Genomic DNA, 16,672 nt, shown 5'->3' on the forward strand with positions numbered 1-16,672 from the left:
GGGCATGGTTTGACCATAGAGCACATCTACGAGGAGGAGCTCAGCCACAAGAAAGCAGCATCCATCATCAAGCAATAACTATCGAGAACATAAGATCAAGAGTCCTTGGAAATGAGTCCATAAGCTGTGGGAGCACTGCAGTGATGGGGCAAGTGAAGTTGAGTGGAGTTAACTCCCACGAGAGTCTGATGGTCCCAGATCTTAGAGTGAGAGCTTCATCTTTGTTAAAATTCTTCTCCAGTTTTATTACATTGGCTTCCTTCACCAGGCAATCCCAAAAGCCACTGGCGCGATTGTACAAAGCCCATTTCCAGAAAAGTTGGGATATTTTGCAAAATGCAATAAAAACAAAAATCTGTGATATGTTAATTCACAAGAACCTTTATTTAACTGACAAAAGTACAAAGAAAAGATTTTCAGTAATTTTACTGACCAACTTAATTGTATTTTGTAAATATACACAAATTTAGAATTTGATGGCTGCAACACATTCAACAAAAGTTGGGACAGAGTTAAAATAAGATTGAAAAGTGCACAGAATATTCAGGTAACACCGGTTTGGAAGACTCCACATTAAGCAGGCTAATTGGTAGCAGGTGAGGTATCATGACTGGGTATAAAAGTAGCGTCCATCAAAGGCTCAGTCTTTGCAAGCAAGGATGGGTCGTGGCTCACCCCTTTGTGCCAAAATTCATGAGAGAATTGAGGTCTTTCAACATCTACAGTACATAATATTGTGAAAAGATTCAGAGAATTCAGAGACATCTCAGTGCGTAAAGGGCAAGGTCGGAAACCACTGTTGAATGCACGTGACCTTCGAGCCCTCAGGCGGCACTGCCTAAGAAACCGTCATGCTACTGTGACAATTATAGCCACCTGGGCTCGGGAGTACTTCGGAAAACCATTGTCACTTAACACAGTCCATCGCTGCATCCAGAAATACAACTTGAAACTGTATTATGCAAGGAGGAAGCCATACATTAACTCTATGCAGAAATGCCGGCGAGTTCTCTGGGCCCGAGCTCATCTCAGATGGACCGAAAGACTGTGGAACTGTGTGCTGCGGTCAGATGAGCCCAAATTTCAGCTAATTTTCAGAAAAAACGGGCACTGAGTTCTCCGTGCCAAAGATGAAAACAACCATCCTGGATTGTTATCAGCGAAAGGTGCAAAAGCCAGCATCTGTGATGATATGGGGTGCATCAGTGCCCACGGCATGGGTGAGTTGCATGTATGTGAAGGTACCATTGACTCTGAGGCGTATATTAGGATTTTAGAGAGACATAGGTTGCCATCAAGGTGACGTCCCTTCCCGGGACGTCCATGCTTATTTCAGCAGGACAATGCAAGACCACATCCTGCATGGGCTACAACAGCGTAGCTTTGTAGACACAGAGTGCATGTGCTTGACTGGCCTGCTGCCAGTCCAGATCTATCTCCTATTGAAAATGTATGGCGCATCATGAAGAGGAGAATCAGACAACGGAGACCATGGACTGTTGAGCAGCTGAAGTCTTATATCAAGCAAGAATGGACAAGATTTCCAATTGCAAATCTACTACAATTAGTATCCTAAGTTCCAAAATGATTAAAAAGTGTTATTAAAAGGAAAGGTGATGTAACACAATGGTAAGCATGCCTCTGTCCCAACTTTTGTTGAGTGTGTTGCAGCCATCAAATTCTAAATTTGTGTATATTTACAAAATACAATTAAGTTGGTCAGTAAAACTATTGAAAATCTTTTCTTTGTACTTTTGTCAGTTAAATAAAGGTTCACGTGGATTAAAATATCACAGATTTTGTTTTTATTGCATTTTGTAAAATATCCCAACTTTTCTGGAAATGGGGTTTGTAAATAAGGTGAGACAGCAGAAACCTGATAGGTTGAGGACAAATCAATCAGGAGAGACAGATGATAGGGTATATATGCCACTGGACTAGACATGCCCAGTCATCAACCTTGATGAAGATAGTAGTTTGTCATCAAAATATCAGTTAAGATCAATATCTGTTCCCAGCTGGAAGACCGAGAAGAGTTTACTTGTCATATATGCTGGGAAAACAATAGATCCTTTTTCAGAGGTTCTGTAGATACTGGAAATGCAGAGCAACACACCCAAAATGCTGGAACAAGTTAGTGGGCCAGGCAGCATCTACGAAGAGGACTATATTATGGCTCTCACCCTAGCGGAAGGAAGGATTGCCTTTACAAGACGTGACCACTGCCCCTAGCCAATATCAATACTCTTCAGATTGTCTGGCACAGTTACATAACTAGACTCGTGATGTGCATGGCCATTCATCAGGTCGGTGGGGGGTGGGGGAGCAAGGCAGAAATGAACATATTATGGCTTTTCCCTCCTGACAAATTTTCTACAGAAGTGCTGTGCCATTGTCTTTTTCTGGGCAGCGCCTTTACAAACAGGTGACCCCAGCCATTATCAATACTCTTCAGAAATTGTCTGCCTGGCGTCAGTGGTCGCATAACCAGGACCTGTGTTCTGCACCGGCTGCTCGAACGACCACCCACCACCTGCACCCGTGGCTTCACGTGACCCTGATGGGGGGGTGAGGGTCAAGGCAGGGGATACACCTTGCTCAAGGGTGACCTACGGGCTAGTGGAGAGAAGGAGCAACTTACACCTCCTTTGGTAGAGATACATCTCCACCCTGCTACCCAAATAATCTATTTTGTTTAATACAACCAAGCAGATGAAAAAGCCAATGTCTGATATGGGTGAATTCAGCACTCCTGATTATACAGCGTCCTCACATACTAAGTCTTCAGCAGAGGACGATCCATCAAATGACCCTGACCCTGTATATGGACTCCCAAACAAAAGAAAGAACTTGGTCTACGAATTACAACAGGAGATAGAAAATGCATGCCAAAAGGGCAATGTTGCAATAGTCACAAAGGATTTCAATATGCAGGTAAATTAAGAAAATTAGGCTGGTGCTCGATTTTAGAGAGGAAATTTCTAGAATACCTACAAGATGGCTTTTTAGAGCAGCTCCTGGATCAAGGGATCAGCTATTCTGGATTGGGTGTTGTGCAATGAACTGGATTAGATTAGAGAGTTTAAGGAAAAAGAACCCTTGGTAGTGATCATATGATCGAATTCACTCTGAAATTTGAGGAGGAAAGGATAAAGTCAGATGTATCAGAAGGCACAGAATATATCCCAAGAGGAAGAAGTATTCTAAAGGCAAGATGACATAAGAAAAGTCAACATAAAATCCAAAGATAAGACATATAATAGAATTTATGGTCTTATAAACTGAAATAATTCTAATGAGGCACTGAATGAGACATTGTCATTGAGTTTGGACGCCGTGTGCCTTAATGACCTGGACAGCTATGTTGGCTGGAGTCAGGGCTTTATGCTTTGGCTTTTGGTAGGGTCACCCATGCCAAACAGGTCAGACTAAAAGTGGTCCAGTGGTCCAGGTTCAGGGCGGGAGGGGTTTGGGTGGTTTAGCTCAGGGCTAACAACACTGACGGGTCAAACAAAATTGTTATGCAAACAACAATGAAGAAACCCTCTACATCTGACTGACATTATTCCTGAGTCTCCACCTGGAATCTGTGTCACTGATAGTAGTGAAAACCGAAAGGAAGCTACTGACGTGATGAAGGAAACTGTTGGTTACAATCCGAATTGAGGTGTGAGATCCAGGTCCCCAGACCGTATTGAAGTGATTGAACCAGATGCTTGGCTGTCAGGCCAGATTGAAAAGGTCAGGGTGTCAGGGCCTGAGACAAGGGACAGGCCCGTTCTGATTGCTCCTCCAGAAGGTTTACTCAGCTCTGCACTGAACCGCAAACTTTAGCTCAGAATGCTATTTGCTTGTGGGTTTTTTTCTCCTCTGCACATTGGGTGTTTGATGGTCTTCCTTTTTTATATACATATGTATGTTTTTTTCAAAGGTTTCATTGCTTCACGGCTGCCTGCAAGGAGACAAATCTTGAGGTTCTATAATATATAGAAACTTTAATAATAAATGTACTTTGAACAGCACCAGAGATGGAGGACCTTCACTGCTACCCTGAATGCCAGAGGCGTAACAGGCGGTAGGTAGCACTGAAGCAAAATAAATAACCTTGATTGATTTAAATCCCAATATACATCTTCCAATTTAGAAAAGAAAATGTTGTTATCTGAAATGAGCAAGCTGCAATTCACATAACCCACTGGACGAAATGTCTCTGCTGCCCGGTACCAGTCAGTTCCAGGCACTGGCTAACACCAGATGCAGTGAGGCCTACTTAAAAGCACATTTTTTTTTAAATTCTGTATGCCTTATAATTCAGTGGTGTCCTTTCATGAGTGCTATTTCCTCCCCATGGGCTACAGAAATCTGTTTTTACTCAATATTCAGGCAGGAAACACAGCATCTTCCAAGTGGAAAAAAGATCAGAAAAATTACATCAAACTCTGATTCACTCTCTAACACCCAGTAATTATCACCTAACATGTAACAAATAAAGGAACAGATGATTAAGGGAATGCATCTTAAAGTACCAAAAATCATAAAGGAAGGCTAGAGGAAAAAAATGACAAATACTTATTCAAAGAATACAGACGATGTGACATTTGTATGCCACATTCGACAGATGTGGTTTCATTGACACAACCAAGCTCGTTTCAATTTTTAAAATTCTTTCTTGAGATCCAAGTGCTGCTGACATGCAACAGTCATGAAGCATTTATTGAGCACTTTATCATTGTCTGGAATAGACATAGGGAGGCCCACACATAGACAAATCTACAGAAAGCAGTGGATACAGCCCAGTCCATCGCAGGAAAATCCCTCTGTGCCACTCAGCATATTTACGAGTGCTGCCACAAGACAGCAGCATCCATCATCATGAACCCCAACATCCAGACCATGCTCTCTCCTCACTACCACCATCAGACAGGAGGTACAGCAGCCTCAGGTCCTGAACCAGTGTGGATAACTTCACTCACCACAATGAGCCTCAGGTCCCACACCACCAGGTTCAGGAACTGTTATTACCCCACAACCATCAGGCTCCTGAACCGGTGTGGATAACTTCACTCACCTCAACAAACACTGAACTGATTTGACAGCATTCAACTCACTTTCAAGGACTCCACAACTCATGTTCTCAGTATTATTTTTTAAATTTGCACAATTTATATTCTTTTGCACAACGGTTATTTGAAAACCTTTATGTATTTGTTCGTTCCTTAAGTGCCATGTCACATGATGTGAGTATGACTTGTGAAACGCACCAGCAACTCATATGACCATCCACCACCTGCTCCCATGGCTTCACATGACCCTGATCAGGGTGGAGTGCGGGGGGCTAAACAGGTGCTACCCCTTGCCCAAGGGTGACCTGCAGGCGAGCAGAGGGAAGGAGCACCTTACACCTCCTTTAGCAGAGAGGTACCTCCACCCCACCACCCATTCCCTAAACAAAACTTCTAATATCTCTGAAGTGAAATTCAGAATCAGAAGATTCCTCAAAGCCTCAGCATATTTTCAATAAAATTTCTTATTTTGGCAGAATGGTAGATACGAAAAGCTGGAGAGTTCAGTTTAAGATGGTGCTGCTGAATCTCAGCCTCTTCTGGCTAGTGACCGATGGAACAAAGAAAATTGAATACTCTGTTAATCACATTTTCTGGCAAATGATCATTGCAAACAATAGCCTGTAACTTCCCTTTGGACTTGAGGCAATTAGATGCGGCAGAAGCGAGGAGATGGCACGGCAATGGGCCAGTTGCCAGGAGTTTGATTTAAGTGCCAGGCCCCATTGGAATGGTTAGGCACAGGCTGAGTAGGGGCGGTGGGGTCCAGGCATCGAAGCGATAGAACCCGATGTTTGGACGTGATATAGGCACTGAGTTGATTGAAAATGTCAGGCCGATTCAGCTCTCTGCTCCATGATGTTTACCTAGCTCTGTGCTGAACTACGAGCCTTGCACTCTCTTTGTGGACATTCAGTTCAGAACACTATTTGACTATCTTGCATGATTTTATTTTCCTTTCTTTTCCCTGCACATTGGGGTGTTTGTTGAGTTTTTTTTAAAAAAGAGTTTCTTTTGGGTTTCTTTGCTTTGTGGCTACACGTTAGGAGACGAATCTCAAAGTTGTATAACGTATACATAATTTGATAATAAATATACTTTGAACTTGGAACACTAAGGAATAATTTTGAATTATATGTTATCGAAGGCTTGGTTTCAGCATAGACATTTTAAATCTACAGGTCAATAAAACATTCATGAATAACTTCGGAAAATCATGACTTTAGCTTCTACAGTATACTTGGACTTCACTAATCCCAAGTATCAGATGGCACAATTAAAAGAAGGCAAGATAGTTTGGGGTGAGTGACAACTAAGTTTTATCTGCTTCCTCTAGACTTTTCAATGGATTTCAGAGTTAACTTATGAAGTAAATGACTTCACTGTGGATGAAACTTCATGTCAAATTAAGTTTATTGTCATTTAACTGTATACATGTATACTGTCAAATTTTCTCCGGACCAGGATGTAAAGCACAGTAGTACACATAACACAAAATAACTTAGGAAAGAAATGAATTGGAAAACCAGGTTCACAAGCACATAGTTGAACAGATAATTAATAAAATATGTGTTCTATTTTCCTGCTGAGCAAGAAGCAGAGCTAACAAAAGATCACCAATCTGTTTTGCTCACCACTGCTGCTGTCTGACCCAATCAGCATTTTCATTCCACAATTCGCTTTTCCAGCACCGTGGCCAGTTTTTGCTTTGATAGCCTATCCCTGAAAGCCGGGCAGTTGAACTACTTTTAAGATTCTTGGCTCTGCCAAAACAGAAGCTAAACACACTTGAGGACTATACAGAGAGTGTATGCCCGCCCACAAACTGTAAGAATGCCAACAGAAACACCAACAAATCAGTTCTCAGCAGTAAAGAACCCGTAGCAACAATGACTATGTTTAAAACATGCCAAATCAGGCTCCTTATTAAATGGCAAACAAGATGTTCAAGGAACAAGGTTTATTTATTATCAAAGTATATATGCGGCATACAACTCTGAGATTTGTCTAAACCATGGAGGCCGTTCAAAATATCAACCCCCCCCCCCCCCAACACACAAAAAAACAGTGCAAACAGCAACAAGAAGATCAACACAATCCCCTCACCCTACCTTGTGCAAATCACAGAAAAAGCAACAAGAACATCAAACCCCACCCCATGCGCAAAAATCTAAACAAATCGCTTAAGCAGCAACAAGGGGAAAACATAGGCAAAACCATAGACTATAAAAACATAAAGAGTCCAGTGGACTACACTCCAATCCATAAATTATAGACCAGAATGTCGGTACCACCCTCCGTCAGCATTGAAGGACAGAGAGGCCATTCAGACACAGAGACCTTCCCTTGCGAGCAAAGCGAGAGGGAGAGCGAGAAACAGTCACACGCAGACACCTTCCTCTAGCAGCAGCGAGAGGTGCTGATAGCACTGAACGTGGTCAGCATTCCCTACTCGCTTCGATGTCTCAATCTTCCTGGAATTGATCATGGGCACACCCTGTCTCTGAGCTTCTTGGCCTTGAGGCCACTCACCTACTGGAATCCCCTCAGACACAGCAAAGTGCCGGGTTGCTCATTTGATCTACCATTCAACTGTGGATCACAGGCTCCAATAGTACCAGAAACACATTTAAAATAAAAAGGACACAAAAGAAGTAAAAGAAACAGTTTCATGGAATATCTGGGAGGTATCGCCCAAGGTGACATTGTTCACTGGCGTCATCTTGACTGGATATGTATCAATAAATGTATCTGCTAGATCCTTCAGTGTCCTAGAGAATTGCAGTAACACTGAGTTCACCTGAACCACAAAAAAGTGCAGAGGGGATGCCAACGCATGAGCCCTGGGAATTTGGACAATACACTATTGACAATATCCGATCTGTATGTACTTGAAGGTGGTAGTGTAGTGGTTAGCACAATTCCTTATAGTACAGGCAACAAAGGTTCAATTCTAGCTGCTTCTGTAAGGAGTTCTCCCCCACGACCGTTGGTTGTCCTCCAGGTGTTCCAATTTCTTCCCACAGACCAAAGACCTACCAGTTGGTAGGTTTATGAATCACTGCAAATTGTCCTGTGATTAGGCTAGGATTAAATCAAGGGATTGCTGGGCAGGAGCTTGAAGGGTCTATTCCACGCGACATCTCAAATAAACAAACAGACAGAAAGATAAATAAATACTTTAACAGATAATAAAATTTTAAAAATAAATAAATAATTTAGAAACATTCAGGCTTTGAGGAAACAATAGTTTTACCAGAAGATGATGCAACTAAACTGTTAGATCTTAACCATGAGAGAGAATTAGGGTAAAGGAAAAAGACATTATCAAAAGTATGAAGTGGTGAATTTTGAGATCCCTGTATTAAAAATAATCTACAGTATATTGAATTGCCAAATTCATGCAGTATCGCAATAAATTAAGTAGTACAATAAATTTTCCTTCTATTTTAATATTGTGAACCCAGAAACTTTGTTGGGGATTACTGCGGATTGGAAATATCCAGATCTATTAGTATAGTCAGTGAAGCAGAATCAGGTTTACCATCCCTAACATACGTTGTGAAACTTGTTGTTTTGTGGCAGCAGTACAGTGCAATATATACATACAGTGCTTCAACACCTCCCTGGACCACAGGCGGCTTCAGAAATCTCCATATAATCTGAGAATGCAATAATTACATTTGGTCTTCAGTTGTTTTTCAAAACACTCACAAATTTCTACAGATGTACTGTGGAGAGCATTCTAATTGACTGAGTGCATCACCGTCTGGTATGGGGGTGGGATGTGGGCTACTCTACAAGATCAAAATAAGCCAGAGAGAGTTGTAAACTTAATCAGCTCCATCATGGGCATCATTAAGGAGTGATGCCTCAAAAAGGTGGCATAAATCATTAAGGACACCCATCAACAAGTCGTGTCTTGTTCTCATTGTTCCCATCAGGGAGGAGGTACAGAAGCTTCATGCTCACACTCAGTGATTCAGGAACAGCTTTGTCTCCTCTGCCATCTGATTTCTGAATGGACAGTGAACCCACAAAACCTCATTACTTTATTTCTATTTTTGCACAACATAATAATTTAACGTACATAAACACACACTTTAATTCATTTTTTTCTTTTATTATGTATTGCATTATACTGCTGCTGCAAAGTCAACAAATTTCACAACATATGCTGGTGAAATTAAACCTGATTCTGATTAATAATTGCTCTCAAGGTCAAGAATTTCTCTCATCTCATTGGGCGGATGTGATTCACCATGTTTCAATGTGCCTGCTGATCAGAGGCAGAGGCAGCCACTGTAATACTCAACCCAATCTGGCAGGAGGAATGAGGTCGTGGGAGGAACAGGACTTGTTCTGCTGCAGTTGTTTTATTGCTTGTTGTATTCTGTGTTGTTGTTCTGCCAAGCATTGTGGACACACTACATTGGCACCAGAATGTGGGGTGACACTTGCACACCCTTGGGTATTAAAAGTTAGTCTGTCCCAGGCCTTATAGGCTCAGCAGGCCAGTGCTTATGGTGTGAAGCGACTGACAGTGCAAGACTAACCCCCCCCACCCCTCCCTCGCCCCTCCCCGGATAGGACGCCAGCCTATTGCAAGGTTACCTCCCTACATTTTGCTGGTACCCATTTTCAGCTGGGTGGACTGCAGCAGTGTGTGCTTAAATGCCTTGCTCAAGGACACAACACACTGCCTCGGCAGCAGGATCTTCAGATCGCTAGTCCAACGCCTTAACCGCTTGACCACATGCCACACGAATCCCTGGGTATAATAGTTGTGAACACAAATGGTGGTTTTCTCTGTAAGTTTTGATTTCGTTGTTCCTTTCCACGCCTTGTGGCGCTTCAGGTGGCAACCTTGCCTTTTCTTTCACAAACGATAATATCTGCAGATACTGGAGACTAAAGCAATGCACACAAAAGGCTGGAGGAACTCAGCAGGCCAGGGAACATATATGGAAAAGAGAAAATAGTTAAAAAGGTCTCAGCCCAAAATGCCAACTGTTTACTCTTTTCCATAGATGCTGCCTGGTCTGCTGAGGTCCTCCAGCATTTTATGCTTATTGCCATTTTTTTTTAGCATTTTTAGTCTGTTTTTTTTTACAAGGCAAAGTTGCTAGTATGACACTCAACCCAGCATGGATGGAAAGGAGCTGGCCAGATTCAAACCCAGGACCACTCATCTCAAAGTCCAGTACTGATGCTACTACACCACTGGCCAGTTAAGTTTTGATATACTAATGATAAATAAATTTGAATCTTGAAAGCCAATGCCTGGATGAGAACTGCCAGTTCAATAGAGACCTGAGACCCATGAACGTCTGCACCTCAACGCAGCACCATGCAGAGTACTTCTAATGACTTGCTTTCATAAACTTCAATTAAGAATGGATGAATTTTATTTTATGTTATAATGCTTTGCAGGTTAATAAAGAGAGGGGCCATTCAGCCTATTGTGTCAATTCCAGCTTCTTTGGTTCAGACTTCTGGAAAGTCATTACAAAGCTTTATATCCACATTTCGAGTTGTGGATGCTGGTAGGGACTCAGCAGGTCAGGCAGCATATAAGGAGAGGAATAAACAGTCGATGTTTTGGGCCGAGACCTGAAAGGTCCCATTGATGTCAATCTGAAACAGCCCAACCTCTCTTCGTAGCCAGTCCCAGTAACACAAGCAGTTTCCCCACAATCTCAATCATAGAAACCTACCTTACGCGGAGCAAGCTGAATGGGTGTGATGTACGATGGGTCTACCAGGGGCTTGGGCCGTTTGGCCGTGTCCTCAAGGAGGCTCTGCCATTGCCTTGGAAGCCCAGTAAACTTCTGTTCCTGCTGATCAAAGCCAGTGTGGACACGGTGCTCGAAATTCACAGGTGCTGAGATCTCTACCCGCTTCTTCTTCTTGCTGAACATGTTTGAGATGAATGTCAAGTCCTGGCTGAATGAAGGAAAACATTGTGAGCTTTTGCTTTTGAAGAGGAGGTGCAGAAAGAAAACACTCTGAAGCCTTCTGAAATTTCAAAGAGCCCAGAGAAACTATAATACAAATACAAAAGTCAATTAATAAAAATCTCCAGTAGAAGGCGATTATAAATGTCTACATGAGATAATTCGGCAGGCCCAGGGGTCAAGGAGCTGGTGATCCTTGATTTGGGGAGCAGAGGTGGTGGGGATGAATGATGAGAAGGGGGTTTGTTTGTGTTGTTCTATTGAACATCGTGCACGTGCAATGTTAGCACTGGATGTGCAAAAGATATAGGAACAAGTCTGCTCCACCATTCCATCATGACTGATCTCATATCTTTCTCAAACCTATTCTTCTGCATTCACCCTGTAACCTTTGATGCCCTTATTAATCAAGAACCTATCAACCTCCACTTTAAATACATCCAATGACTTGGCCTCCACAGCTGTCTGTGGCAATGAATTCCAGAGATTCATCACCCTCTGGCTAAAGGAATTCCTCCTCATCTCTATCTTAAAGGGACTTCCTTGTATTGAGGCTTAGACTTGTATAGAGGTGTTAGACTCCCCCTACTATAGGAAACATCCATTCAATGTCAGCTCCATCTACAAAAGAGATCACCCCTCATCCTGAACTCAAGTACAGGCCTAGAGACAGCAAATGCTTCTCATACATTAATCCTTTCAAAGTACCCTTATTATCAAAGTGTATACATTATACAATCTTGATACTCGACTTCTTACGTGGAGCCACAAAACTAATCTTTCCTAGAATAATTTTTGGGAGCCTCCTCTGGATCCTTTCTAATGCTAGCACATATTTTCTTAGATAAGGAGCCCAAAACTTTCCACAATGCTCTGAGTGGTCTGACCTGTGCCTTATAAAGCCTCAGCACTACATCCTTTCTTTTATATTCAAGTTCAGTAGTTTTCCAACCTGGGATATGCACCCCCCTCCCCAGGGGACCAGGCCAGATTTCACAGGGGTAACAAGTAAAAAAACAAGAAACCGGGAGCCACAGGAGTTTCTCGATGGGCCATGATACGTGCACTGTTTCATTAAACAGTAAACTGTATATAAATAAAGAAATGATTGTGAAATTTAGTTGAAACCCTGAATGAAAGGAGTGTGAAAATAAACTAAATGATGCAAATGAGGCTACAAAATAGGTGTGTGTGTCTGTGGGAGAGGGTGGGGAGGTTGTCTTCATTATGCATAGATCACTCATTCACACCATGGTGTTTGCCTTTTGGGATAGTATTGTAGCATGCCTAAGCAGCTTGCAGAACAAATTGTTACTGCTAAATTTGACATTTTACCTGTCAGGTATATTTGAAAAGCTGAATTTATTAAATAAACACTTCCAAGGGAAAAAGAAACTGCGATCTCATATCATGCAAAGAGGATACAACCACTTTCCTTGGAAAACTCAAACTTTTTGGGCAGTAATATTAGACATTGTGAGCTTATCCAATGTCTTTCAGAAGTTCGAAGTACATTTATTATAAAAATAGGTATACATTATACAACATTGAGATTCGTCCCCTTTTCAGGCAGCCACAAAACAACGAAGCCCTAAAGAATCCATTAAAAAAGACATCAAAGAGCCAACGTGCACAGAGAAAGGAACAAATCATGCAAATAATAAACAGAAGCAAATCGTGTTCTGAACTGAAGTCCACAGAGAGAGTCTGACACCCATAGTTCAGTGCAGAGTCGAGTAGCGGTCATGGAGCAGAGAGTTGAACTGGCCTATCCCTCGCCTCGGGCTCCAACACCCTGACCATTCCAATTTGGACTGGCGCCTAAATCAACATTCAAACATTGGGTTCAATCACTTCGATAAGCCCTGGGGCCTGGACACCACCACCTCAATTCAAATTGTACCCGACCATCCTGATCTGGCATGGCACTTAAACCAATCACTGGTTTATAAATGGAATTGCAAGACAATGATCTTGAACGTTTGAAACAACTGCACACCGATAAGGAATTTCAGTTCAGAGAACTGCTGGAGATGCATAATCCAGATTGGGAAATGGATTCATTTGGGGTGAACGCGAAGGAAGTTGATACCACATTCCAAGAATGTCTTAATGAGCCACAGAGCGATTTAATGGCTCAAGCAAAACTCAAACACAGCAAGCAAAATTTCTGAATGACTAGTGATATTCAAAATAAGTTTCCACAGCTCTGGGAGAAAGCAAAGTTGTTTTTAATTGGATTTCCTAACTCTTATCCAGTTGAATGTGGTTTTAGTCAAGCTCTTCATCTGCTATCAAAAGCCCTTAACTGTCCTGATGAAGAGGTAATCTTTGATTATCTTTAACCAAGTTGCAATCAGATGTTCAAAAACTCACTAGTTTGTATCAGTTGCAAGGATCTCACTAAATACCCAAAGTAACAGTACTAGTGTGCTTTTGTTGCTGGTTAGAATATTATATATGTATTCTAAATCAATCATCATCAATACATGCCATGTTGTATGACCAGGGCAATCATAGTCTTCCATCTGTCTTTAATCTGATTGCTTTCTCAATCCATGGCTATCATTGTTCTTAGCAAATTTTTCTACAGAAGTGGTTTGCCATTGCCTTCTGGGCAGTGTCTTTACAAGATGGGTGACCCCGCCATTATCAATACTCTGCAGAGATTGTCTGCTTGGCGTCAGTGGTCGCAGAACCCAGACTTGTGATATGCACTGGCTCCTCTTACAACCATCCACCACCTGCTCCTATGGCTTTACGTGACCCTGTCTGGGGGGCAGGGGGTGCTAACCAGGTGCTACACGTCATGTCACTTTTTATTGTCATTTCGACCATAACTGCTGGTACATAGTAACAGCGAGTCGTTTTTGGTGTTACATGACACAGTACAAAAACTAGACTGAACTATGCAAAAGACAACACAGAAAAAAGAAAAAAACTTCACTAGACTACGGACCTACCCAGGACTGCAAACTCTGGTCGTGAACCCCTGATATAGAAGACAGTGCAGAACAGGACCTTCTGGTCCAACAACCCATCTATTCAACCCTAACCCGATAACAGGACAACTTACAATGTCCAATTAACCTACTAACCAGTGCAGCTTTGCGCAGTGGGAGGAAACCCACTTGGTTCATGGGGTGAATGTATAAACTCCTCACAGGTGGTGCCAGAATTCTGGTTATAGTGTCACGGTTAGCGTGACACTACCACGGTGTTGCCATCCTGACAGAGAACTTAGCATGCGTTCTTCAAAGTCAAGTGACCCTTCCAAATGTGTGCGTACACACACACATACAAACTAGATTAGGCGATAGGAACTTCGACCAATCTTTCTTCTCCCTCACCAGCTGGGTATTGAGCTGATTCACTAGAGAAACAAAAGTACTTTGTAAAGTTTATGCTGTCCGGAAGGATTAATAGATATGGGAGAAAAGCAGAGGTTTTGTACTTCTGATAAAGGTTCTCAGCCTACAGCATTGACTGTTTCTCCCCTCCATACACAATGCCGAACCTGCTGAGCTCCTCCAGCATTTAGTGTGTTTCTCAACATAATTAGAGTCATAGCACAGTACATAAACAGGCCCTTCAGTCCCTCTAGTCTGTGCCAAACCACTTAAAATGCCTAGTCCCATAAACAACACACAAGTTGCTGGAGGAAACTCCGCACATCAGGCAGCGTCTGTGGAAAAGAATAAACAGTCCACGCTTTGGGCCAAGACCATTCTTTAGGGCTGGAAAGGGGAAGATGCCAGAATAAAAAGGGTGGAGGGAGGGGAAGGAGGCTAGCTAGAAGGCGATAGGTGAGGCCAGGTGGGTAGAAAAGGTAAAGGGTTGGAGAGGAAGGAATTTGATAGGAGAGATGAACCATTGTAGAAAAGGAAGGAAGATGGTGTGCATGGGGAGCTGACAGGCAGGTGAGAATAGGAAAGAGGCTGGGGGGGGGGGGTGAAGAAGAGGGAATTTTTTTTTAATATAGGAAGGTGAAATCGATATTCATGCCATCAGGTTGGAGACAACCCAGATGGAATATACCATGTTGCTTCTCCACCCTGAGGGTGGCCTCATCTTAGCACAAGAGGCGGCCATGGTCAGAATGGAATGGAATCCCATTAAACCTCAACTCTATTTCATCCAGTTATTTTGAAAGATTTTAAAAATCAGAATCTAAAGAAACGTAAAATGGTACTGTAACTTTAAAACAATCCTAAATGATTCCTTTGGAATAGTTAGACTATAAAATATAAATCAAAGCTTTAATTATTCTGTGTTATTAATGAAGACACTGATTTTAAGTTTGACTCAGTTGTAAAGTGGGAGGGCAGGTAGGAGTATCAATGAGTGAAAATGACAGAGTTAAAACAGAGTTAAAAAATGGGTACGTTAACTATTTAAAAAGTAAACAGTGAAACACCAAACTGGGCGTCTAGCTAAACAAGCGTTTATCTAAACTACCCAAAAGTACTATGCATTCAGTTACTCTTTAATTGAATGGATACTCTGATAAATCTCCCTGAATTACAAAACTGAAAAACTATACATGCTATGAACTGATATTTAACTAAACAAACATTGGCGGGGGGGGGGGGGGGGGATCTAAATCTGCAACGCTCTTTCTCAATGGTCCTTCAGCGTTGGTCATGACTTTAGCCTGAAGCGGGTCATGTGGATGCCAAGAAAGAAAGAGAGTGAACTTCTTGCGCATGCCACTCTTATAATAACCCCAAAGGCACCTGGAACTAGAAATGGGTGCCGGGCAGGCAAGCTATCTCATGGGAAAAGAGTGTTGCAAGTTTTAAACGAACCAACTACTGCCCGAGGTGAGGAAGCAGTTTTCAACTGGCAAATAAACCACGCCCCCACATGAGAATTGCATCAACTGTTAAGTAACACACAGGAATGAGGCCATGCTTTATATTGCTAATATTTATACTTGCACATAGCAATTGTAAACCTCAGAATCAGTTAAAGCATTAGGAAAAGCTCAGGACAACTGCATTCATACACACAAAAGATTCCGCATTAGAAGCCAATAAAGGAAATTGCGTACGATCGTGAAATTTACTTAACATGCCAACCAGGTAGAAGGTGACAACTTTTTGTGCGCAGTTAAAATTCCTTTGTGTGCTAGTAGTAAAAGATGTGTGCATGCACACACATGCACACCTTGGAGGGAACATTGCCTCAGATGCTGGAAATGACGGACAAATATATGGAGGTGTATAAATGGATGACACTTTAGGCCATCGGTATTGTGCCTAAACTCATAGCATTAGTTTACAGCCTGCAGCTCCGATGCAGCAGGATATAGGTGCTGGCTGACAAAAGCAGTGGTAAATAGAAAACAGCTTTGGAGTAGATTGGGAGACCGCTTTGTCGGGTACCTTCGCTCTGTCTGCTACAAAAAGTGGGATTTCCCAGTGGTTACCCAATTCAATTCGACATCCCATTCCCATAAGTAAATCGATGGCCTCCTCTACTGTCAAGATGAAGCCACACTCAGGCTGGAGGAACAACACCTTATATTTTGTCTGGGTAGCCTCCAACCCCATGGCATGAACGTTGATTTCTTAAACTCCGGTAATTGCTGCACCACCACCCCCCCACCTCCTTTCAGTATTTCCCATTCCCCATCACCTCTGTCTTGTG

The 16,672-nt window shown here is 42.3% G+C and overlaps 1 protein-coding gene across 6 annotated transcripts in view; it reads right to left on the minus strand.

The window, feature by feature from the left end:
* The window catches only part of pak4 (p21 protein (Cdc42/Rac)-activated kinase 4), a 216,739-nt gene that overhangs the window by 57,792 nt on the left and 142,275 nt on the right, over positions 1-16,672 (minus strand). For all 6 annotated transcript variants that reach the window (XM_059985032.1, XM_059985034.1, XM_059985033.1 and 3 more), the window contains one exon: positions 10,781-11,009. In XM_059985032.1, coding sequence (XP_059841015.1) covers positions 10,781-10,984 — 204 coding nt within the window. In that variant the 5' untranslated portion in view covers positions 10,985-11,009. The remainder of the gene's footprint in view (positions 1-10,780; positions 11,010-16,672) is intronic.

This window comes from Hypanus sabinus, chromosome 11 (genome assembly GCF_030144855.1).
Source record: "Hypanus sabinus isolate sHypSab1 chromosome 11, sHypSab1.hap1, whole genome shotgun sequence".
NCBI lineage: Eukaryota > Metazoa > Chordata > Chondrichthyes > Myliobatiformes > Dasyatidae > Hypanus > Hypanus sabinus.